The 26,958-nt window shown below is 39.6% G+C and overlaps 1 protein-coding gene across 4 annotated transcripts; it reads right to left on the bottom strand.

Annotated features, from left to right (window-relative positions):
* LOC141908082 (regulator of G-protein signaling 5-like) lies at window positions 1-22,979 on the bottom strand. Of its 4 annotated transcripts, none has more exons than XM_074797900.1 (6): window positions 22,835-22,979; window positions 16,396-16,615; window positions 13,790-13,899; window positions 6,308-6,471; window positions 5,503-5,669; window positions 1-4,988 (listed from the first exon to the last, which is right to left on the bottom strand). In XM_074797900.1, exons 2-6 carry the CDS (start codon window positions 16,459-16,461, stop codon window positions 4,818-4,820), a joined length of 678 nt encoding a protein of 225 aa, XP_074654001.1. In that variant the 5' UTR covers window positions 16,462-16,615; window positions 22,835-22,979; the 3' UTR covers window positions 1-4,817. The 4 variants fall into 4 exon arrangements, with proteins under 4 accessions (XP_074654001.1, XP_074654002.1, XP_074654003.1 ...); XM_074797901.1 differs by lacking the exon at window positions 22,835-22,979 and adding an exon at window positions 16,694-16,782; XM_074797902.1 differs by lacking the exon at window positions 22,835-22,979 and having other exon boundaries at window positions 16,396-16,630.
* Window positions 22,980-26,958: the final 3,979 nt, after the last annotated feature.

Here is a 26,958-nt window from a genome sequence, read left to right as displayed (position 1 = left end):
TTTATGTCATTTATTTACACAGTGAATACATGCTGGAAGGAAAAACACCAATGATATAACAACAATAGTAATTATATTAACGTTTAAATATATTAACAACAAGACACATACAAAATAGAAAATGCATTTATGGCTAAATTCAGTGTCACCTTTTTATTTATTCAAGAAGCCAAGAATATTTATTATCAATGTATTATTATCATATATCACTCGAATACGCCGTCAATGCAATACTCGTTAACTAGGAATTGGAGCAATCGGATTAATCGTGACAGCACCGCATAAACTGAACGATAATTCGATCGGTATTTTCCGACAGAGGTTCGTAGTTGACGTTAGGGGGCGAACAGTAGCCCAGGTTCTGCATTCGGTGAAGCGTCATTGAATGGCCTTGAAGTAGACATTATACTAAAAATATAGGGTGTTTTGAATAGTGTAAAGATTTCACTGAAATCATGTGGATATACGGCCAATTGCAATGGACGTACTTGGGATACTGGATGATCTAAGCTACTACTATTCATCCCTAAACTTCAACTACGAACTCATGTGGTATTTTCAAATATCCAAACTCAATTAATTTGCCGCGGCGCCGCCTCTCCACATTTTTCTAACGAAGAAATATGAAGATTTAAATTTCAAAATACAAGCGCGCGTACAATATGTCTAGGCCATGGAACTAGCGTATCATTTTTACCCTTGCTATCTCTATACCACACAAAAAGCATGGATGCTACTCTAAAAACTGTTTTAAACCGCCTTAAACTGTTTTAAACCCAGTTTAAGAATTGTCTCATTTCTTCCTAATCGAAAGTCGCTCTATATAGCCTACCTTGTCTGATCGAACCGTGAGTGTTGCAAAGAAATATCGCTTACATTTGAGCACATGAGGAGCATTTCAACGAGTCTACGATCACGGAGCAAATTGTAACCTCCTCGCTTGCCGGGGAGAGTTTCGAGGAGGCCTGTCGATCGACGAGACGACCAGCTCGGGCCGCGGCAAGCGAGGAATGGACGAAGTGACGGTAACAACATATACAAAGACTTAAGAATTATTTATCCGCATAAGTACAGCGAGATGATTGTCATTCAAATCCATTCGTGCAACACTCACTCAGAAAATAATCTTTTTCTTTCTGTCAAAAACTTCTTGCCAAATTATTACCTTACATTTTTTGCAGAACATTTTTTTCAGTTTTTTACGAATGAACATAAATGAAAGATGCGGCGAACGGTCGTTTGGTCTCGAAACGAGAACTCAGATGGCGCAACTGTTGACGCACACAGCATTCATCAGCAGAGAACCGTTCGATGACGACTCCACCCAAACATCATAGCAAATTAATCACAGCGTATTCATCTCTTCAGAATTGAACTGTCGCATTATTCGCATTATTGCTACGGTGACCAACCATGTAAAAATAAATAGATATCGATCGTATCTTTACTAGAGATATGGCGTGACCCAGATCCAGTGCGTTGGGAGGTATAATTTGACTATTACAATTACACGTTTCGGCTTCAAATACATGAATAATTATGACGCAAGGCCACGGTTACACGTGTTAGTGATGAATTCAATCAATGTCGGAATTTATTTCATCTTAAATTATATGCCACCGAAAGGTGATTAGGCGGTAAATTAAACAAAATACCGTCTAGCAACGATTAAGCGTAGTTTCAATGAATAAGCCTAGATTTTGAACAATCGAACAGGTTTCATTCAATATAACCAGTTGCCTGTTATTATACATATCTATTTTCAAGTAAACATCATAAACAGTCATGAACCACCATCATCATCCCTAATTAACATCCTTTAATGAGAGTAATGTCGATTTGTATCTACAAGTTTGTCTATCTACATAGTGTGGCCTCAATGTAATATCAATCGCGTATATTATCATAACAGTAATATCAGGAACTGTACACTAGTTATAGGTATTAGTTATATATGCTTATAGACGCAAGAGTATGTTTTTGTAGAAAATAAAACGACCACGAATGCATGAATGAATGAATGGATGAATGAATGAATGAATTAATGAATGAATTAATGAATGGATTACATTTACCATAACACGATAGCTATCTTTTTCCATTAATATTATTACTTTTTACTTATCATTATTGTTATTACTGTTATCAATTATGTCGTCGTTAATATTGAAACTTTTCACGAAGGACCAAGTGATGCAAAAAGCGACCCCGCCTATCCTGGAAACGAATGGCCGAGGTTTACGATGCCATCAGGTTCGAATCCCTGCCGAGGGAGCATGTCCTTCCCCAGTGTCAGAAAGAGCGACTCCATCGCGTTGAAATGATATATATTATGACTAAACGACCAATTAGAATTAGGAACACATTGATTGACTAAACCTGGTTCGACTCCGGGTCTCAATAAAGCTTTATTCTAATGACACTGATTGAAGTGAGCTTTATTCAATTTTTTTGAATATTAAAATGAATGAATGAATGCAATCGCAAAATTCTGTCGACTTTCGATCGAGTTTGTTAACGAGGAATTTGAAATTAACGGTCGTTACAGCATCGCATGCCTGACCTACTGGTTTTCATGGCGTGCTGGCAGGTCCTTTCGAACGAACGACGGAGGTCCACTCTGATGATGCCGACCTAAAGAAAATTTGAGCACCGTTTTTTAAAAGATTCGCAATTGGTGACACTTTTTTCGTTAGTTCTCGTTCAAAACATGCTTCCAACCTTACTTTATCGAAAATTGTAGATAAAAGAAGCAGTTTTTTTTTACTTCGACAGAAGCCGCGCGGTTGTTCTTCTTTGCATCTCAATTTCCGAGAAGCACTCCTAGGACCTGCGACTTAAACTTGTTCAAAAAGTCTAGTTTCGTGAAAATCAAACTCCCTATGTCTGGCTACGGGCTTGTGGTGTACGAGTATCGAGATATTAAAATAAATTCGAGTGAATTTCACACGGGCTACACTTTTCATTCATTCATTTCGAAAAACTGTCTGATCCGTTCGGTTAACTTGAGAGGCTAACACCGCTTTGGAAAAAGAGCTCCAAGGAACAGTGTGATCACATATACATTTTTGCGTACATACATACATATCTAATGATATTCAACAACTTTCCGAAGGTTGTCTTAGCTGCACGGTCGAGAAAGTCACTTGGAACATTCAAAATAATAGCAATTCAACTAATTTCGAACTTGTCAAGTTGTTTTATGGATACGATCATCATCGATGCAAAGAAATACAAGGTTCTAGTGTCCAAGAGTAGACTTTGTATTCGGAAATTACAAACGACTATCTCTTATTTCGATACGAAAGAAACCCCACGTACAAAAACGAAATTTGGAAATACGGACGCGGCCACTCACATGTGTCCCGGCATATATCGGGGGCGCATTCTAATTCACTAGATTTCCACAGATTTCGTTGCTGGCGAAAAAGGGACATTTTTTCTATCGCGTGTAACTAATCTGAACGATGATATCATTCGAAACTAAGCGCTTGATTTGACAGTCAAAGCAATCGTTAATAATAAAATAAAACCAAACGGCTCACGGCCAACAAAAACAATATATACAAAAAGATAATGAATTACAGAATGGATGAAAGTAGGTCGATTTGTGGGCAGTTAGGCAGCAACCGACAACACCGTCTTCCCCTTGCAGGGATTCGAACCTTCTGCCACCGATACGAAAACCTCGGGCGCGCTGAGAATATCATGACGTAACCGTTCGCCAATCAGAAATCACGTTTCATTATGGCAATGGTTTCTACAGTTGAATGAATATACGTAGTGAAAAAATCTGGGTTTTCGATGTATTCATGGATAATAAGTTACCTCAACTACTTGAATGCGATGAACGGTTAGGGTTTGGGCCAAGGTTAGGTTATATTGTCGTTAACATTTCATCCACGGATACATCATCAACCCCGCCGATTGTGTCGACACTTTTTTGAGCCTATGGCTAGCTAATGGGTAGGCGACCGATCTGTGACAGTTCCTCACGTTCAGGTTCGAATCTCTGCATGGGGAGTTATTGGGCAGTTTAATATATGATTACATTTTTTTTCAAAACATGAATCTAAACCCATTTGAACGTAGCCTATTCGCTATGACTTTTACTGAACAGAAATCATAGATAACTTTACTCAGAAATAACGACAGGTTACGGTTTAAATTGTTTAGGCGAATATCTTCAAGAGCATCGTCGTTATCTCGGCCTGAGCCGAGAGAACAAATGTATTCAATTTCCACACCGTATTGCAAGAATAGACAGATAAATTGAACTCCTCTTCGATGCGTGCGCAACGGATTTAAACCAGTTCAAAGATTACGCAATGCGACCATATACACATTAACTGTGACAAGTCACACTATTCTGCTTTGCCGATTTCGCTTCGCAATACCTCCGCCATCTCCGATATACACAGGATGGAAGATGCTAATGTACGTACCAGTTGGATAACGAAGACGTTTCCATGGAAACGACAGACCGATTCAGTTGCAGATTACTTGTCGGCGCACAGCGCGGCCCAACCCAGTACAATTCGCTATCTTACCGACACAGGTATATAGAAATCTTTCACATGCGATAATTCTGTATCCAGCTGTCTGAAAGCGTGATGGTATGGTGACATCTCGTCGGCGAAACTAGTCATCTATCTCGACATCGGCGACAACACGACCGCCATATTTACCGATCCCCAGACAACAAAACCTACCTATAACCATTTTCTGTAATGATCGTCTATATTATTCATGTGTGTGGCTTTTGTGTATAATATATGTATGTGTCGGACTAAAAACGTTTCGCTAGATAAGATCATCTAAGTGTCTTGTCCAGTTAAACTAATATACACGTCAGATTTTAGAAATCTCGGATATGAATCCTTTTCCATTAATGCTTGTATGCGTTTTTGAGCCAGCTCAAATGTGTGTTTATTTGGATTGTCCATTACTTTGGCGACGGCAGCCCGAGTATCGGAATCGAGGTTTATCTGAAAATATAGCATACGATGAAAATTTAGTTTTTGGTGTTGGGATAAACATTTGGATGGAATTTGTCAAATTTACGAAGTATATCAGTATTACAAAATATCAGGAAGGTTAAAACCGGGACCTAATTCTGCAAGTGGATGAAAGTTTTTGTCAAAGACGGCAACTGGAATGGCAATTGGCATGGAAATCCACGAAGAAAATTCCCATATAAGATTTTAGATTCTCTAGGAAAAAGAAGATGACAAACAAGTTAAATCTAACCGACCTCATATATTTTGTAACTTAAAAAACCCTTCCTTTGTTTTTGATGTACAGAGAAGTTTTCGAAGGTTAAAAGTATAATTACGAAAGTTCCCATCCAAAGATGAACGAAAACAATGTAAGTAAGTGCGTTAGATCTAACCAAACAAAAGATGAAATATTCAGGGTCATAACTCAACTCAGGAGCAACGGTTTAGGAAAAAAAAATACAAAAATAGGTCTTATTATATAGATTTATTTTGTTGAACATACCTCATGCGGTGCTTGTATTGCAACATAGTCGTTATAAATTTCCCGGGCTCTGGCGCCCTGCTTGGCGCCCTTGCCGACGCTCTTATAATCTTCGCAGGCGATCCAAAATTCTAGGTTTTCGTCACTGAATTCAGTGCGAAGGAAGCTACGGAATAATTGTACCCCATCTGCAAGAAAATCGTATAATCTCGATTAGAACATCGAGTGACAGGTCTTACAACAGCGGGAGAGTTCGTTATAAAAATCTCTAAAAATCAAGATAAAGTCATTCTTTTATTTAAACCATTCACAGATACATATTTTCGGGCTTTTCACATACTTCCGAATGGAATGGATATTTTCGACATGGAAATTATAAATTTTCTTGTCAACTTATATTAAAATGATCTTAATTATCAGGTAAGTTACTAGCATTAATTCGTAGATGTGAATCGTGTTTAACTTCATGCCCATCCTTAATGCCATATAAGCCGATGATAATCAGTTGAGTGTTAGAGCTCTAGGTTTATATAGTTCATACGTCGATGGTAATTAGTTGAGTGTTAATGAGACCACCGGCACGCCTTTAAATTTGTATATCTCATAAGCTAGACTCTTGTCAATCGTCTTGTTTTAAAATATTTCTCAACGCGGTATTTTGTCATATACTTTTCCATGTGATTGTAATTATATATAAGAAGAAATATTGGTATTCTTGTACTTAGACTAGCTACGGAAGGGTTGGCAATGGATTCTAATGGGATTGGAATATTCGAGGGTTCTAATTTCTATCACAATTACTGCAAATATTATACGTTCAACTTACTTCTATCGTTTAGTAGATGCTCTAACGACTTTCCCCAGTCCAATGCCTCTTTTGCAGTTGGTTTACCGGGCTGGCCGTCCTTCATTTTAGCAGCTTTCATACCTAAAGTTGTGTCTGTGTGTCTTCGTCTTAGAAAACGAAGCCTATTTTTCATTTCCTTCCCTCTGAAACAACAGCAGAACAGAGTGTAAAAGTTCATGATTCAAGCGACTGGCATCCAACTCGAAGTAGAGTCCTAAAACAGGTTTACAGCGTTTTGTCCGAATAGAATCTGACGTCACAGTGTTATAACCGACATCGTCGAAAGACGCGCGAGCTTTATCTAGCAATGCAGGAGTCTAGCTAGTCATGTAAGCGAGTGTTTATACGTAAAGTTAACTCCGTTTTCGAATCAGGCGATTGATTGTCGATCGAACGGACCGATTGATCGCAATATAAGGGAACACTCGAAGCGTCCGTGGAGCGCGGCGTTATCCGCGAGCGGCGACAGCTTAAAGTATCACGTCGTAAGTATACGTATCTCCCTACACGTCTATCTTCGGCTCGTGAGAAACAAAGAAGCCTCATATACGTGTTGCGGCAATCTTGTTAGAACACGCGGACAAATTTTTTTTAGTCAAAACCCGCGACGCCCGCTACTTATCCACGTGCGCCGGTGCATTGGTGGTGACTATGTCCGGCGGCCGTCGTCGTGATCCAGCCGCGTAAACGTAATTATAACAGGAATAGCCGGAGAAAAGCACTAATTTCCGAATAACCGGAGATCATTCGACGATGGAGTGCTTCATCCGCATTCTTGCGAGCCTTCACCTCCCGAAGCGTTGTGAAAAATCATAAATCACGAACCCACCGCTGTTCGTAGAATATATCGCGCTTTCTCTCGATTTTGCGAATTGAATTAATAAGAAAAGACTATGACGAACAACCTCAACGCTAAGAAAGGCCGAGTTATAAAAACTGTTCGAAATACGACATTCCACGATATCAGACAAATCGGGCAAAAAACTTATACGATGCCGTGCGTTCATCTGTGAATGGCCAATGTAATGATTCTAAGAAATCTAGTTCCCATAACTACATAATCCGTAGAGTTTAAATAGATTAAGTCCCACAACACGAATAGTCTAAATTACTTATTCGAAAAACTAACCGCATTTTCCCGATGTTATAGGCCTTCTCCAACAGGTGGCCGGAGGGAAGACCTTTGATGGCGTACACGCTATTCCTTGTATTGGCAAGAGCGGTAGGAACCGATAGACCCGATACGACGCGTTAGACGAGTTAAATGTTTGAAAATGAACATATTCTAATTACAAATCGCAACTTGATATTTCGTTTAAGATGAATTTACGTTCGATTATTCTATATAGCTCCGGTCCAAAAATGTTGTAGCCGAAAGCTCGGCGATGTGACTCGCGATGTTCTAGATAACGGAGATAAGCAACGAATCCGCGTAATAATTTGTATTTGCTGAACGTATATCGCATATTTCTGAATAAACAATTATAGGTTGGCAGGAAATGATTAATATTATTTGACTGACTAATACTCCTGTGCGGTTTGCGCGGTGGCTACCGCCAACCAGGAAGTTGTTGAAGGGTATAAGGCGGTGTAAAGTACTTTTAGATAAGTTGAATAAAATTGACTAAGGTTTCAATGTGCTTTTCGGTATTATCACATCACATGTATAACACCTCGATATCTTTCTTATGCAATGTGTGCCCAAACGGGAAGTTAGGCCTGGCGTATATAGGCCATCGCTAACAACGAACATGCCAATAATCTTTGGAAATTCCGGGTACCCAATCACTTCAAAAATTCGAACCTTTGTATGCTGATAAATATAATTCCGTGTGAGCATTATACAGCTTTGAAATAATTCTTAATGATTTCGTATCGATAGATGAAGTCAGTTTAGAAAGGTATAGAAAAGATAAATAAATAAAAATTGAGAAAATTCAATTTATCTACATCACAATATGATGAACAGTATTCACATATCATATCGTGTAATCAGGTAACATTATCGAACGTTACGTCGTAAAAATAGCTTTTGTTTGACAAACAAATTATTCATGGAAATTATACAATAAGGACTGAGCTCGTGCATTGACGTCAAATTCCACGTATCGACCATCATTCCAGCGATGTCGTACCCCGTACACCTACTCTAGAAATAGTCCAACTCATATCAATCGAGTTCTACAGCTTCGTACAGCCAATCCCGGTGATATATATAAACAGCATTTTCAAATACCAAGATATATTATGAATGCAGGTAATAATGCCAGTGGTAAAAATGCCAGAGGTAATATCATTGATAATTTATGACGATTCGACGCACTAGTTTGTTATAATTGATTGAATCAACAGTTTGGTTGAAAGCATTAGATTAAAATTCTTATTATTTTGAATATGAATAAACAAATATAGTGCATATATCCTTCTGGCATTTTTACCTCTGGTATTATTACACCCCTGGCATTTTTACTTCTGGCATTATTACCGTGTACCGATGTATCATATAGCAGCACTTATGAGTTATTGGTTTGGCAATCTACTATTTTAGAGTGTATTCTCTAGGATACTATGACAGCGGATATAGGGTCGGATCCAGGGTCCGGGTTTTACTTCCTCGTCAAAGAGGAAGGGGCACTTGAGAAAAAAGCCAAGTTATAGGAATCAGCCCAAATCACAGTATAAGCCATTTTCAACCTTTTTGATGAAACAAGGGAGGGCAAAGGTACACCCTTCTCCCCACCCAAAAACTAATTGGATTAAGTATACCTGGAAATTTACTCGGAACTTTCCCTCAATAGGCATTCCAAAAGTTTTAGAAGTGGGCATTTCAGATTTATTGTTTCGAGTGCCTCGCTTGAGGCACGTGAGTACCCCGGCGCCGCCCCTGGGGGATAAGCTAACATCGCATCGAAAAACGCGGCGTTCTGAACATCGTGTTGTCGGAATCGATTCCGGACCAGAAACTTGAAATCCGATAATCGAACACGTTTCGATCGATTTGCCTGTACGACGCGTGGCATGTCAGACGCGGGCGTGGTCAAAATATTATTTCGATTAGAATTCATCCATCACCATGGTTGGACACTCGAAGGACTTTCAGTGCGAATATCTTACAACGAAACCAGACTCACTGCGCCTGCTGACAAAAAATTCACGATATCTACCACTCAAGCGGCAGGCAGAAATTGAACGTTTCGAAGGTTTTCGAATAGCGCGGCTTTCTCGATAAAGCTTTCATACACAAGCGTTAAGCCTGTTTTTCTATGTCTATAAGTCAACTCCCCAATTACACGGTTCGTAATTGTTAGATTCGCGTCTATCGAAAACATAAAAAAAATATTACAAGTACTGTTGTATGTAACGATGCTGTAGCAATTTTTACGACGCCACCGGTTTAAACTGTGGAAAGCTTATATTTTCACAGAGAGCAGTATACGTGTTCATACACACACACCGACATCCCCTGCGCTCAATGACGTAATCGTTTCATATGTTATTTCTAAAGTATAAAGTCGGTTATGATATGGTGACCGTTCATCGCATCCGCCTAAAACTGTTTTAAAAATTTCTTTCTCTTGAAATCTAAGCGTAAAAACATGTGTCATTTAATACAACGACCATATAAGCATGTCGCACATCGTTTGAATACTATCTTATCTAAGTTTGAATTGCAAGTATATAAATAGATATCAGTGATATACATATAAACCCTATTAGAAATTTAGGCAAAAACGGAGAAAGAATTTGGAAACAAAACCTTGTAGAGAAAAATACTGCCAGATATTAATGAACTTACCGGAGAATTCCGAGGTACCTCCCTGCTCGCAAACTCCTCCCGTTCTGATGTGAATATTTGCTAGTTATGATTATATTATATAGATATGCGTATAGTTTTACGTACGTCACCAAACGACAGTTCGATCACGGAGATCGATAAGCGCAAAACGACAAATTCCCTATGGCGAAACGAGCTATTTATAGTCGACCAATCGCCTCAATTGTCGCCCCGGAGCCGATGAGCTTTAGACCGTCGACCACCTTTCACAAATCAGCGTCGATATATTTATTTTCTCCCTGAGCTAAAACTACGAATAGCAAATTATATTCGCTAATGCAATGACAATTTCATCATCACAAGCTGCGATGTACATAATGTACAAGTCATTGATTCGCGTTGAGTAAACGTGCAGGTAGTTTTCCGTTCGGCGTGTACCTGAGTTACTGAGAGATAGAGTGAGCGGAGAGAGAGAGAGAGGAGGATGGAGAGCCAAGTGCAACAGCAACCCACCTACAGCTAACAGCTTTGTAATCGATTTACTCGCTTCATTCCCGCCGTTGAAATGATTATCCTAAATCTTCCAATGCAGTAAATTCAATTAGATATTCAGTTGGCTATACCTTCTCTCCCCCTCTCTCTATCTCTCAGTTTTGTCCGTAATTCGCCTTACAGCCTTGCTAAGATAATAATTTTCGAAATGACGATGGTGTGCACTATGTATATAAGTACGAAGATAAGTAGATATCTCGAACGAATGAAAACGAGGTTGCTTTTTGTGAATTATCGTAGTGCAAACCTCGAATCTAGTACAGTCAATACAGACATATTTCACCACCACTGATCCCGCACTGATCGGACATTTCCGATCGAATCTAAAGTGGCCTACCTTAAAGCTATATCGTAACTTAATCGCGGTGCCGACAGCTATGGCTCGATATCGTTCGGAGAACTAGTCCGAATTCCCATCGGTCTTTAAGGTCGGTTATATTACAGTTGCAGATATTGGCCGGGGGCGGCTATTTTCTATGTACGTATTTATAGATATCGACTAGAATTATTGGAAGAGTCCGGGGTGAGAATTGGAAATTAGCGCGATCAGGCTAAATTTATCCGACGCGGGCGTGTCGACTTTGACGACACAAACCTTTTCACTCAATCGTGATAGCATTTTCAGCGAATCTGCGTAATATTCTGCTTAACGCTTTTACTGTATAAGAGATTCGGACGGATCCGAAGACTTTTCCAACGGATGACGTCGGTACGAAGTTAACTTTCGCGAACTGGCCAACGAGCTTAGCCGGGATCTCATTCGCAACGTATTTTATTTTTAGACCAGGTCGGTAGTTTTAACACGATGTACACTGAGTCACGTCACTATATATAGCCGGTAAAGGTATAATTTTAGCATCGACACGGAGCCAGTGGTCTATATTTGTTAGAAAATCGTGCTTATTCAGTATCAAAGTGACAATTGATGCATTATTAGAAATCCGATGATTATCATTAGGTCTATGTTTAGCCGCGGCGAGGAGTGGAGTTATAAATTGGTGACGTTTCGAGGGAGATTGAAGGGAGGGGGGTGTTAAAGGGGGGATGACTGCTGAAGGTGCAGAGCCCACGCGGGAGTAAAAGGGGTCATTCCCCCAAAATTTTGAAAATTGTGTTTAAGTTCATCCATTCTCCAGGCTTCGGAGATTTGCATGTAAATACATTGTAAGTTGTGTTTCGTCCATTGGAAAATGTATATCAGGAATTGGCTAGGCGGACATTTTGAAAGGTCCTTCAAAATCTAATGGGTTTCCAGACTATCCTCCATCAAAATCCATCCCTACGTTTATGGTATCATAAAGTTCAAGAGGTTCTTTGTATAAAGAAATATCAGTTATAGCGAACCGATTTTCTGTTCCCCTGAAGTTCGTTGTAACGTGGAACTTTCAGTTATAGCGAACCGATTTTCTGGTCTGCTGAAGTTCGTTGTATTAAACGAGGAACTATCGGTTATCACGAACAGATTTTCTGGTCTCCTGAAGTTCGTTGTAACGAGGCTCTACAGTATATATAGTGACGCACGTCTATTTCGCCACAATTTGCACTAATAACTATCATCAGCAGTCGGAATTGAAAGGTGCGTAGGAATATGACCCTCCAATTTTCTAACAAGATGTGATTATTTCTAATTTAGTAAATGTGTCCACCGGTATCGACCCGGCTCCGCTAGTTAATATTCGACGAATTACCGGATTATTACGGAAAGCAGCAAATAAAATTTACCAGAAAATTTAATCATTCGAAATTCCAAATGGCATGGCATGAGCTTGCGTACTTCAGAAAATGCATTGAGAAATGATATCAGTAATTTGTTTTTTTTTCTTTTCAAACCATAAATCGCAAATATCTATGCGCACACGACTGTACTGTCACGCATAATGATGGACAACGTATACGACGCGCGCACGACCATCTAAAAACACGATGAACCTTTGACATTTCGCCTACTATGCACAGAATAATCCCCAAGCTTCGTTTCTTGTGTGGTTTCCATGGAAACAGTTTCACTAACATTCTCCTGAGATGCGGTCGACAAAGTGTTCAGCTCAGCCCGTACCGCCCAGCATAGCCGACAACGCGCTGAAGACATTCACGCATTTCCACCAGAACAATTTCAAAAATTGTCTCTACACCTCAACGATACATGAAGTGTTAATTCTAAAAACATGAGGCTCTCACAGATCGCAGAGCGTCTTAAACAATTCTGAAAAATCTTAACAAATCGTTCTTGCAGTATACAAGAGGCATACGCTGGTGACGTCACGAAGTTTTGTTCACATCCGCCATATTGGAACGCAGTGACATCACGTGCAAAAAGATCTATCATATTTTTGTCTGATCACGCACAGATTCTTCTAAGTATATGCAGCGAATTTCGAGAGCTACGACCGTGAATTGTTCCTATCAAAAAGGAACATAATTCCTACTTCATCGAATGAATGAGAAAACAATCGATAAGCGTTAAATTGATATCAGAAGAGCCGCGAAAAGCCGATTTAATCAAATCATTCTATCGTTATGAAAACTGATTTAATGATTCGTTTGATCGAATTAGTAGTCGGGATTAATTAGGCTAATAAATCAAAATAATTGATCCATCTTTGTAGTTCATTATAGGATGCCCAGTGACCTTCGCGTGAACCTCATTTAGCGTATGTGTCAATAATCTAGGCGGTTATAACGTTGTAACGGTTATAACGTTTATCTAGCAAGCGTACGTCTGCGATCGATAAATCGATATCTTAAGGAGACACCTGTTTACACACTTAAGACTCATTGATTCTCCCCTCGTGACGTCATCAAATCTGATGTTGTCACGCACAGGATGACGAAAGCACCTCAATCCCGATGACGTCATTATTACGGGAAGACCGAAGAATCGTTTTCGTCAGTTTGACGCCAAAGACGTCCATATATGTTATTCGTATTAGGTATAATCGATGTATTTCTTATCTGACAAATTACTCAAAGGTTATGGCATTCTTTTGATGCGAAAAACCCCTTATCAGCTGATCATAATATTTAAGAAATTTATCGATAAGGACCTGTGAAGATTGTCACACGTCATTGTCAGAAATCATGTATGATGTAAACTACGGGTTTTTTTTCTCGTCTTGACATTTTGAAATACTTACAAATTTCGTTTTTTCTTTGATTCGGACTTTTTACTGGGACCTCGTTCATCCTCTAGATCGGAACCGTTCGGCGATCCTTTTTCGACAGTTGCAAGTTCACACTGCTCACGCTAAAAGATATAAACGAACACACATATTGGCTCATTGTATTGTGTATTGTTTGCATTGTGTTTGGCTTTTTCGAGACAGAAATATATTGGATGGGAGAGGGATAGCCGGGTGGGTGTAGAAGAAACAAAAAGTAAAATCGTGAAATTCAACATAGAACACTTGATTCAACATTAACAGTTGATTAACGCAGATTACCTGTAACTTGTAACGGAGGTAACATTTATAAGATCGAAATGAACTCAGAATAAAATGCGTGTGTACCTATGCTAGACACTATTGAAAACGAGTTCGTGAATATATTTCCGACAATAAAGGGTTTTTTAAAAAGAATTAACACGAAAACGAAACTAGATTCCAATGTTCATTCATTGCGTTTCCGCTATACATGAAACATGTCACCCGCATGACAGACGGACACACCAAACAAAAACAAACCAAAACAAAACAAGTTCGATCGATGATTCGAATCGTTTTATCACAAAATGAAGGAAGCTTTTAGAAAAGTAACTTACACATGTGGCCATCAACATGGTCACGGCTGAAATCATATTCCCGGCGAATCAAACACGGACTAAACATCCGTGAAGCGCATATGATTACGAACCGAATGGGACTGGGGGCTTTATATATTCAAGCCTGTTTGTTTCAATGGAACAGCTGCTATCGGTTACTGTATAGATAGGGGACTATAATAGCGAATACGTGCGTCGAACTGTATGAATGTGTAATTCCGAACGTCGTTAGTACAAGAAATCCACCCACGCCACCGTAGTTCAATCAGATGTAAAAAAATGAATGATTTAATCGCGAGTACGCCCCCGTGTCGTTTTGATAAAGAGGTTTGAATGTATTAAGTTGGCCTGTAGTGTATGTATTTTATAACTTGGTGATATAGTGTCCAAGTATGTATGATGTGACAACAGCTGGATGGACATTGACAGGACAAGTGTGCGTTAAGGAATGAATGAATGAATGAATGAATGAATGAATGAATGAATGAATGAATGAATGAATGAATAGTGAGTTCTTTTTGTATGAAATAGTCGTAGAACATGAATGTTGAATATATGAAAACAATACATTGAAGCTTTTTTAAATCAATTACTTTTTATCAACTAGTTGGAGAACAAATTTTTTTCCAGAAAAATGGGAGGGCCAAGGGGGAAAATTGAGAATTAGTTTTCTATAACAGGCGTTTTAAAATGGAAGGGAACGGGAAACAAATTATTATTTGATAAGGGTCACCGAGTCCTGGCCGTGGTTCTATCGTGGACAACTTCAAAAATGCCGTGAAAAATACGGCTAAAAAGTTTCTATTAGAAGCGCATACGGGCGTGAATGAAAAGGTGTGTTGAACTCAAATGATTACTCCAGGGTTTAAGTGAGAGTGAATGGACGAGGGATTGGGGCATAGCTTAAGCCAAATTTGGCTTTTCAAAATACCTCCATAATCCATTGTTACATGTACGATTGATTGTCGTACTGTTATTATCATATTGTAGTAATCACGTATCTTGGTATCAATCTATCATGCAACATGAACTTTAACTATAACACTGAAAATTCGGACCTCATTAAAAAATAAAGTGGTTAGTACAAACTCCCCGGACCTTGCGGGAACCCATTGAGAAATGATGTCTCAAGTGAAGACCCCGTTAATGAAACTATCGGGTTTGCCATTGAAATACCGGAACATGAACTCGACTTGTGGCGAATCGCGAGGATTACATCACTATAAACTACATCGGTAATATACGAGAACATTCGGAAAGTTCGGGTACGAAACAATGGCTCGAAAAATGCGGATAGAAAAACGATATGATCAGATTGGTAATGATCGAATAATTTTCAACACGTGCCAGATTTACATCGCGACCAGCGTTGAAGAAAAGCGTTTCGCGTAGGCGTGAAATCTATCGGCACGACATTAATGGAAATCGATATTAACGATCGATTGTAATCGTCTGCCCACGCGGTATCGCTGACAGGCGGCGACTGAAATGAATCGCCAATTCATCGGAAAATTGCGTCTCATTCGACGATTGTTTGGCGGCGACACCTGGTTCACTTTCTGCCTTTTTAAATACTGGTCGGTTAGTGACCGATATAAATCATGCCCCACATGTCTTCGAAACGAATTGAGTGTTACGAGGCGGCGGGGTTACTGCGCAAATTGACTGAATATGTTAACGAAATGACATTTTGAAGCATTATCATACGACGAGACATATGGGATGGTTTGTGCGCGATTATGGCCGATACGTCACCTAAAAATACACCCAGACGTATATCTTTAAGTCCTCGTGAAAGATTAATTCTACAGATCGTTCATCTCAACATGAAATAAATGTCATGATGTAGATTTTTTTCGCGTAAAATGATGTTCTGCAAGAACCTTTCGTACATTTCGAACTAGTTACGAAACGACTGATCCGCCGGCAGGCTAACTTCGTCGTTGACTTGTTAAAATTCATATATGAAATGTAATACCGTACCTGTGAACTAGAATAACACGTCAACATGTATTTCCTTGAACCGCTCACACAGCAATCTTCAAACATTCCATATAACACCTAATATCCGATCCTAATTTGTAGACGAAGTTCGAAGTTAATCGGAACACATCTTAATAACTTAGTAATGCCTCCGCAATATGGGTTTAAATGTGTTTACACTGTGGGCTGTTGCGTTTCGTCCAATTTTTTGGCCGAGTGGCTGTTCAAAAGAAAGAACCAATTTTTAAAATTAGAACCCGATCTGTTGACTATTGAAAGAAAGACATTGCTGTGAAACCTTGCCAAATTGACAGCGCATACTCGTACAGCAAGGGCTTTTATGAGAATGTAGTTTTCCTTGGAGTAACCATTCTGACAAGAGTGTTTACTCCAAGCTTTTTCTAAGACCAAGTACGATATTCATATCCCGAAAACCGATTACGATAGCTAATCTATGTTTGTCGACGTAGAACAAACATACTCTAGATAAAGACATTTAGAAGCATTTTTGTCAATTTGTTCGGTTGATAAACTATCGTCGATAATACGAAATAATTCTAGCCTCCGTTGTAGTTTTTATGCAAACCATTATGAACCCTTTTTAGAGATTATCACGCAATAGAATATATTATCTAATACTACTGTTATCAATTCTATCATATTAAGTAGCTTAACAAAAATGGCAAAAAGATATCAAAAATGATTTTAGGAATGAAATATCACTATGCAACTATATTATCTCGAGCAAAACGCCTAATTAGTAACCTAATCGTTGGTGTTAAGCTTATACATCGAGAAGGGCTTCGACCAACTGTTTCGTGTAAATATCCGATCGAGAAACTAAACCGCAGTCCGGTTACTGCCTTGCGGCGAATGCCTGATGATATTTTCAAAAGAAAAATCACGTAGATTCAGTTATATGCCCAATGGAAAATTTGCATCGGCGGTTGACACCTAGAAAATTAGACGCGCAATTAGCGCCCCATTACTATATAGTTTAGTTTACTTCCGTCCGGTTGTCGAAAATGAATTAGATCATGTGACACATCTGTAGTATATAAGTATCGATTAGTTTATGATTGTCTCATATGTGTAGCGTATAACGGTTGAAATAATATGCCAGTTAAATTATGATTATCGCGCCTGTACGAATAATATATATATACATATACGTATATGGCGTACGATATTATGATACAACGACTTTCATATATGATTTTACTATACCGAAATTAATCTGAATTTGTGACAATATTTGCATAGTTAAATACGCGTAGATATAGAATTTACAAAGGAATTCGTTAAAAACGAATTGACCGGAGAATTAACGAGACCGAATTTCTAAGATACACGAAAAGGCGGTTATTCGACCGCGAAAAGAAAGGCACTAAAACGTTCAAAGCGATACGCTTCCATTTCGAATCACGCCATTGAGGCCACAGCAAAATACACGAAATAAGCTGATAACGATTGAATAAATCCAGACATTTGTCGCGTCGGCGATCTCAGGTCGTGTCCGTTTTCGAATCCAAATATGGCGTATAATACGACGACATACGTACGTATGTATAATCCTAAAATGTGCGATGGTTTTCGCGCAGCTCCCGTCCCGGCGATATAGTGCTATGAAATATAGCAGCAGCGAATCTGTGGAAATGTATAATTAATGTCGGAGAGAGAAACGTTGAGAGTGTGTTCAGCACTCGGTTGGCGGGAAATGTTCGTTCACTGGCAACCAGTTCGTTTGAGCGGCCATATGGATGCCTACTGCATACTGAATAAGCCGTGCTCCCGAACGCGAACCGGGCGATTTTCATATATTAAACGATTCTTCTTGTGTTGAGGACAGACGACGAACACACGCGCGTCTGTTGGCGATCCGAAGGCGGCGAGGAATGTGGCTTCTTTGTGACCCGTAGTTGAAAGGAAATTCTAGAATCTTTACCGAGCTCAGAGATAGACGAAACGTTGAATCCGTTTTGTGAAACGGGTCACAGCAGAGGCCAGATCGATTTGTTACCAAATTGAAACCCATTAACTCGTACCAAGAATGACTTGCATCGTTTATGTCTAACTAACCCCCTTCTAGTTCTTGACCGCCATTCGAAAAAATAATCTTTTTAATGTCTTTACCTACCTATCTTATTATATTCCCGGAATAGGAAAACAGTCCATTATTAATGTCAGATCATTAAAATAGAAACCGATGATATAAAATCACAAGGTATTATTAACTATTTATATCTGGTACTCTACCCGTTATAGCCTAAGTAATTAGTTTGTTTACATCTTCAAGTATAAAGATATGCATATACAATATGATCGAGAAACTAACTGGATTGCCCATCGATTCTGTAATATTGTAAACCAATACGCACGATCGAAATCGCTTTTCATCGATTACCGATTGTCTACTATTCAAATCGCGCTATAATAATTCCTTAAACAGTAATTAACAAACCGCTTAAATTTTTTCACCGCTTATTTGACGAATATATACACAACAAGATTTCAAAGCCACGACGTGAAGCAAAAGATGCATGGGTACTAAATATCTGTATATCTGTATATACGCTAAACCAGGAAGGCGAAACAAACGCAACATATATAAGTAAGTAACGTAAGTAAGTAAAGTAAGACTCGGGCATATGTTTCAAGGTTAATTTGAAGTTGTGCGCAAACGTTCGTGCAATGGTATACGAGAAATAGTGTATTGTGAAGAGGTAGATGCTTTATATCATATACACTCGTTATTACATCTATATACACCTTCAATACGTGCCGTCAGTGACAGAGGATCATCGTCAGACGGCGCAGTTTTGGGCATATTGTAGCGTGATGATATCCACAATAGAAAAGCATGGACAAGATATAAACAAGAAAACTATTGATGTCTTGAAAATAACTCATTGCTTATTATCATCAACAATGAATAACATCATATATCATATTATGTTAAGGGTCAATAAGGTTATTTTGGATTTGGGTATATCATGATTGACCGGCAACCAGTCTAGCTTCGATATATCGATGACGTAGTGCACATCCTCTCAAAAACATATATCAACGTTGATCAAAAATGAAAATCAGAGTTATGAAATATATTTCGTTATAAAATTAATGCCGAGACTCACAACTGTAATTGTTATTTTGAAACGCTAATATTGATGACGTTGTGCACAATGCACATCGACTCACACAGAACCCATTTTAGCCACACGCAGACGTGGAGAATTGATACAAAAATGGAAAATTGAAAATCATAAAAATTAAAGCCTGACGATTGTCTCCGGGAGAATCCGAAACGTCGAGCTATTAAATTTTCGATCCTGTAGATAAATTACGCTTTTAACCTTTGAAATTTGTGTATGTACAGCACGGCTTTTATCATCTCTACTTTCAATAATGTTCTTTTTAATCACGCTTGAGTTCTACATTTTACGGAATAAACAAATTAGCCTATTATATACACGCGCGCAACTTAAGCTTCATTGCGACGTGCTCAAAACCACGTTGGGTAACGTCGATCGTTTTAATTGTTATCGGCTAAATAGAGCTTTCGAATCGCGCTCTCCACAGCCGGCGCGACGCACAATGCAAATAGCAGAGGATTGTGGATTAAATTCTCCCTGCTGATCCGCATTAAATGTCATCGTCATGGAAACGCCGGTCGGATCTGGCGCTCTCGATGTATTACGGCATACGACTGGAGATCACTGAGCCAGGCTGTCGTCTGTCAATAACAGTGGAACCAGAATGAACCAGGGTGAGTTTATCAAAATAAACATGTTTTTTTTTCATTATATACTATACGAACAAACTCGTCAAACCGTTGGAAATATTTTGTCTCTTTATCTCATTTTTGTTTCATTTATGAATTGAATGAAATAATGATTGTAACTAATTAATGCATATATCTATAGCCATGATTATCAGGTCGTTGTACTTTTCTTAATTTCAGCAATAGAAGCGCAACGGATATGGCACTTTTCGACGCACAAAATACGGAACAATAATTTCACGAGTCATGAAAAGTCGGTTGTGCACAGCCTCGTGATAAAACACGATGTCGACCCCATAGCTACGGTTGGGGTACGTATTCTTAGATAATCTAGAATAATCCGAATCGATTTAGAAATTCATTCAAAGTTAATAGTTTAAAAAAAGAAACCATAAAAATCTTATATTGCATTTATGAATTTTCGGATTACAATTGCATTGTTTTTCAAGATTGCATATTGTTTTTTTCAGATGCCCCAACATGAGAAACAAGCGAAATGGAGTCAACTAACAGCCGAATTTAACGCGCAGCCCGGGGTTTACTGTAAACGCGACGTAAAACAGCTTCGACTTTGCTGGAAGAACATGAAAGCCCGAGACCCCGACCTGGTCAAATCACGGAAGCAAATCGGAGTGGACGTGGAGGCCGTCACTTCAGCTGTCAAACTGTTGCCTCATGTGGCCGAGGATTCGAACCCGTTTCAACACTGCATGAACATTAAAGCAGGTTAGAGATAAAACAAATATCCACACTTGAAAAAATTAAGTTAAGCTATTCACCCCATGAGGCCCAAACACACTCGACGCAGGGAAACAGGGATATACGAGACAAACATGTTTCCGAGCGTACGACGATCGGATCGGATCTTATGCGAGTTTGGCTTTTATTTCAAAAACCACTCGCACTTGGCAGCCAATATGACACGCTGTGACGTCGTGTACCTGATTTCTACCAGGGTTCTTACTGGTTTTGGAAGGTTTTGAAAAATTTTGCAAAATTTTTTCCAGGCCCTGGAAAAGCTATGGAAATGAACTATATATCTCTTCTTTATTTTCAGAGCCGATCGACGGACTGGAACGGATCGAAACGAATGATTGGACAAATGGGGTCAAAGACAAGATGGAATACGATTTAGACGAATCTCGAATGACGGATATGGAACCACGTTCACCCGAGCACGCGCTGGACGCGTCGAGCGAACAGGAAAATGCCGACGAAGAGTTTGATAATGACAGCGCTAAATCGGGCGTCGGGCAGTCGGCGATATCGTTAAACGACGCCGGTCAAAATACCAAAGTAGGTCTTTACAATACCGACGGAGCTCCGTGTATCGACGGAGGGCGATTCTCGTCAGAAAATGGACACCATCACCCGCGATCGCGGGATGTTTCGGCGATCGCCGCGATCCCGCGCGAGATCACCCAAAGACGGATAGAGATCATGAACGAAAAACACCGCGTCGAGATGGACGCGGTGATGTTGAGGATGCAATTCGCTCGCGAGGAACACGAGGCGAAAATGGCACTGATGAAAGCGCAGTTGCGCCACCTCCAGGCCGAACACGAAAGTAAAATGTTGCATTTAACCAGCAGGCGTTATTCAGACAACGATATCGTCGATCTGTAAAACGGGTTATCGTAATATTTACCGAGGCCGAGTTCGTGACTAATTTCGAATGATTCGAATTACTTGAATAGAACGGGGTTTGGGACCCGGAACACCGATCAAGTAGCAATTGAATCTATTACGGTTGACATATTGCCTTAAATATAAAGCACTATCGTCGGCTCATGGTAAAAATTCGAATCAATGTATGTAATATATACACGTATGTTTATCAATACGATTGATAGAATAGTGCTCGCAATTTTACGTTCATGATTTGTGCTAGAATCTAATATTTCAAACATTGAAAACCGGCCGCGAGGGAAAAGTTTTCCCTGTGTGACATCACAAGAGACAATTATCGAAAAACAGACGAGACTATTTTCGTTTTCACGTTTCGAATATTGATCGCTGTGAAATGCCTTAAGAACATATATATGTGCACAAATGTAAATAAAATTTAATCGACATTATTTCTAACACAAGCCTAAATTCATAGAGTGGAAACTTGGCAATCGATCAGCAGGGTTCCGAGGAATCCAACTTTGGCAAATGGGAATCCGCCAGGTTCGCTAGTAGCCTAGTTACTCGTCTGTGAAACCGGGCAATACCAAACAGTAAACACATCAGACGACCTTGCATCTCTTTTTGGTAGCTTCTAAGCCTAACAAGCCCAATTTAAGGTTGATAGAAAATAGATTATATTTGCCCACGTAAACCCGAATGTTATATACGCCATCTGGTGGGCTGTCGGCATTTCATTTCTTTCCGGTGAAGATTTATCACTTCGACGAGCTTCCCTCCCTTTCTGTGGCTACGGGAACGTAAATCCTAGCGTCTTATACGATAGATACATAGTTTCTAGGGATGGCAAGTTGATTAAATCGTAAACTGAAACTGACATCTGTGGATACGAAATACTGCTGCAGGAAAAGAAGAAAATTTGACGACGACGACGACACCGGGACGACAATCTGAAAGCTAAAAGGATTCAAGGAAAAACAAATAACATGCATGAAAATAAAATTGAAGGATTGTTAAACTTGTACTTACAATGTGGATCTGTTTACGTTTCTCGATCTCGTGACGTAGAAATAGCGCATGCGCAGGCACGTCCTTCGTGCATCCGGCACTGTGGCTCCTGCGCAGCGGCCGTAGTATTTTCTGTAACCGGCCGGACTTTTTGCTATAGGACGAGTTCGTTCTCGGCTTCTCGTCGTCCGAGTCGCTTCCCGAGTGCGTCGTGGAAAAGTGCACCCGATGCGGCGTAGGGCTATCGCGCCCTAAACTCGAGTACGAGTTCAGCCGGTCCTCGCTGTGACTAGATAATAAAATTCCAGTTCGAGTAGTACCACTACTGAGGTTCACTTTATCCAAATCCTCGCTAATACTGCAATCGGTCGACACGGGTTTCGACGACCGCGAAGAAGTCGAAGCATCGGTGGCCTCGGCGTTATTGCGCTTCAGCGCGCTTTTCGGCACTTCCCCGGGAGATCGTTCCGGTTTCAAGTGGCTCATCGTTTTGTGTTTCGGCTTGTGGCCGCTGTCCGACCAGCTTATGTGCAAAAGTCGATGCGCCCCGAAATATCGTTGGGTTGATCGCGGTTTTGCGTGTTGGTGATCGGGATTTTCCTTCGCCTTTCCGGCGGCATCATCGTGCGACCTCTGAAAGAAAAAGCGATGTGAATTTCAGATTCTCCAAGCTCGGAGGCAACTTCCAACCCTGGAAAGGCTATCGAAATTTTGTTTTTTTATCTCTAAGGCTATGGATGGAAAATCAGAAAATGGTCTCAAAATAAAATTTCCCTTCTATTTCGAATTTTAGTCTGCATGCCTTTGAATGTCTTTTTACTACACAAAAAATAACTTCACCCAGCACTGGCAGTGGTTGTCTCCACCAGTGATCTCCGTCGCTCTACGATCCTAGTGTAACCAACTGTGGTACATCAGACACTAAGATTCTTGGTGAAAAAATAACAAACTTAGTCGATGGTATTGATAATTGGCATGTATTTACCTCGAATGGGCAAATTTATAATCCGAGTATGGAAAAGTTATGGAAAATGAAATTGGGAAACCCGTAAGAACCATGACAAAATCGTATTAATCTCCAATGAGGGAAAATGAAACCTCGAATCTACTGTAACAATGAATACTTAATAGAAGGTCGATGACGCCTGGCTGAGCGTTTGTAGCTAAATTTGGTGTCTGAATCTAAATTAAGAATACTTGGAAAATGCTAGTTGATGGACATCGTGATGAGAGGGTCATCGACGTGAACTATAGGGTGCGTTCCGCAGACGATAAGAAATTGTTAATTATGGCGTTTATTTAAGTTGATCATAAAGTATCGTTTATCTCCAGAAACGGCTATTTCGAGGTGTTTGATACTATTTCTGTCAGGTGGATGTGAAATATTTACGTAAGGTCGTCCTCTCTGCGCGTGTATTGTATATAATGGCGCGCGATGCCGAGTTAGCTCCTTCGGGGAACTCACATCGTTAAACACGAGCTATCTTATCAACCACACCCATTTATATATGTACACTGAATGCACGCGTATGATAATAATATATACGTGTCGCCGTTATTATAAACTCAGGCGCCCTTTCCAATCTCCCTCCTCACGACACCACGCGAAGGCTGTCGATGTTCGTTCGATAAATCCATTTATACAACATTTTATACACGAGAATAAAAACTATTCTTGGAGCGCTTTCGAAAATTCTCGCTACCGAGAAAGTATATATAAATATGTCTATTACGAACGTATATACGTGATGTGTCGGAACGAATGAATCGATGTCGTCACATTTCACTCAATCAACTATGTAACATATATCGTTATTTATGGATCCGTTGGTAAAATGACGACATCAAACACGTATACATATGTATCATGGAAAAAAGCATGAAAAAAATTGAATTGCTGGTAGTAAATGGCAAATGCAACTCAAGGACATGATACTGAAATCACGCACAGACATATTCACATTATTCGCTTGAAATATGACTAACAAAAAAACATGTCTTTTTACGCAATTAATCAAAGTAATTACTGCTTATCAAAGCATGAAAGAAAATTAGTCGAAAGCTATTACTGTCATTAGACCGTCAATAACTGCGGCAAAGCCTACGCAATATTCGATATATTCGACACATGTCTGACATTGCAGTGTCGACGAACTGGAAATTGAAGAAAAAACAAGTCCTTGCCCCACTTACCAAACTACCTAACTTAGTTAGATAGTTTGGTTAGCCTCCGGATTCGTAAAGTGATAAGAGTTAGGAGGTTAGAATTCCCTTAGAAATTTAAAAAGGACATTTTTGAAATGTCAAAAATACACGTTGAATATAGATGGCTCTTATTGAAGTTAGACTATCGATATAATAGGGTTGGTTGGGTGAACATGACGCATACATTAAGATCTTTTGAAGGACTAAAAGTTTAACGAACTAAAGTTGTACTGAAATCGTTTCCTAACAACATCATCAGGTGAAATTATGACGGCTGTTGGAACAGCCGAAACGTTTTAGCCTCAGTAAACCTTCAATTTCTCAACTTCAAGTCGTCAAGTGCGCGATTAGTCATAATCATACTTTTCACAGATTATTTTGTTTCAATAGCTCGTTATTATTCTTGCAAATGTTCCACACGCCGTCTTCTGCTCAGGTAAGCATGCCAACCTGCCATCTATTGGCATATATTTCGTACTAGCCATTAGAAACGTTTTATTGCTAAATCACCAGAAATCTAACAGTCTATCATCGCTCGTGATATTGAAAACGGCTAGAAAAATGCCTAATATACAGGTGTGGTTTTGATTTTGATAAAACGTTTTCAAAGCGCGAAAGCGTGTTCATTACACATTTATCCTAAGATTTTGCGCTTTTATCTGGATTTCTAAAGATTTTTAAAAGAAGCGGGTTGGGATTTGATCTACGACGAAACTATTGCAAGATACAGCTTCAATCGCACTTTCCACAGTTGCTAGATTTAGAGTCGATACGAGTTGGTTTTCATTTGACGCCGTGGAGAGTCGCATCTGAGCAGGCGGGGATGAATCCTGGGTCCAGCTCCACAGTTCTGAGTTAAGATTTGACTCTGAGTTAACTCATTGAAAATGAACTAACTTAACTCAGAGTTAACTCTTATTCACAACTGTGGAACTGGGCCCTGGAGCACAAGGTAACTAGCTGTGTCAATACAGGTAAATAGTTTCGAGAAAATAGGCAAAGACAATTTTCGATAGAGCTGCTGGACACGGTCAAATCCCCCTGGAACTCAAGACCGTGGAACTGGGTGCAGGAATTTAAAGGAATATATCCTCGATTGTACAGTAACCTCTAATTAAGACTAAAAAATGATACCTTAATTCTCCTTTGTGCTGAGCTTAGTGTTAATCCACCGGCCGCCTAGCTACCCTGTACATTACTTCTTTTTAAAATCACGATCAAGCTCCATAACAGACCATCGCAGTTTACAAAATGACCCGGCTGATTATGAGAAGCAACGTTTCATTTTTCTAGCCTAATCTACCTTCTCACTCGTGGCACGATGATGACTTGAACAGCCGCGGCAAATTCTTGGCAAATCATCCAAGCCTTACTACCGCATTCCCGCTTAATCTTTCATATTCTCAGAAACGACGAATATAGATGGTATGAATTGAATAGGTTGGCAGGTCGGCACGTCGTGCCTGGGGGACTCTCAAAGTTTTCGCGTGTCGGGACTTTCATTTGCGATTTTAACACGATCGCAAATATGCCCGAATCTGGCGTTGCGTTCGGCATAGTGTTTACAAAGCGTGACTGAAAACCTTCATCACAGCTGATGGCGTTAACGCCGAGTTTACTATCGGCGATATGTGAACAGTTTTTTTAATCACAATTTTTTTTTCAAAGATACGAATATTAGCTCTACTGATAAAGCGAGGTATAAGAGAAAACCCGGAAAAATAAGTCTGAAAGTTATCAAACGTTTCAACTCGATTTATCATCCAAACCAGTAGGCAGGGGACGGAGAGTCTAAATGGTTTTTTGATACAAAATCAGTCTTGAAAGTAGCAAAACGGTAAGATACCTTTCATAGTTTTTCTCTCATTCGTAGGCATTCCTCTCAAACGAAGATAGACTAATGAACTCTACATTCGACGAATCCGCTTGTGGCAAGTGAG

The sequence above is a fragment of the Tubulanus polymorphus genome, chromosome 7 (assembly GCF_964204645.1).
Source record: "Tubulanus polymorphus chromosome 7, tnTubPoly1.2, whole genome shotgun sequence".
NCBI lineage: Eukaryota > Metazoa > Nemertea > Palaeonemertea > Tubulaniformes > Tubulanidae > Tubulanus > Tubulanus polymorphus.
The sequence above is the reverse complement of the archived record's forward strand: the minus strand, read 5'-3'. Positions and strand labels throughout refer to the sequence as shown.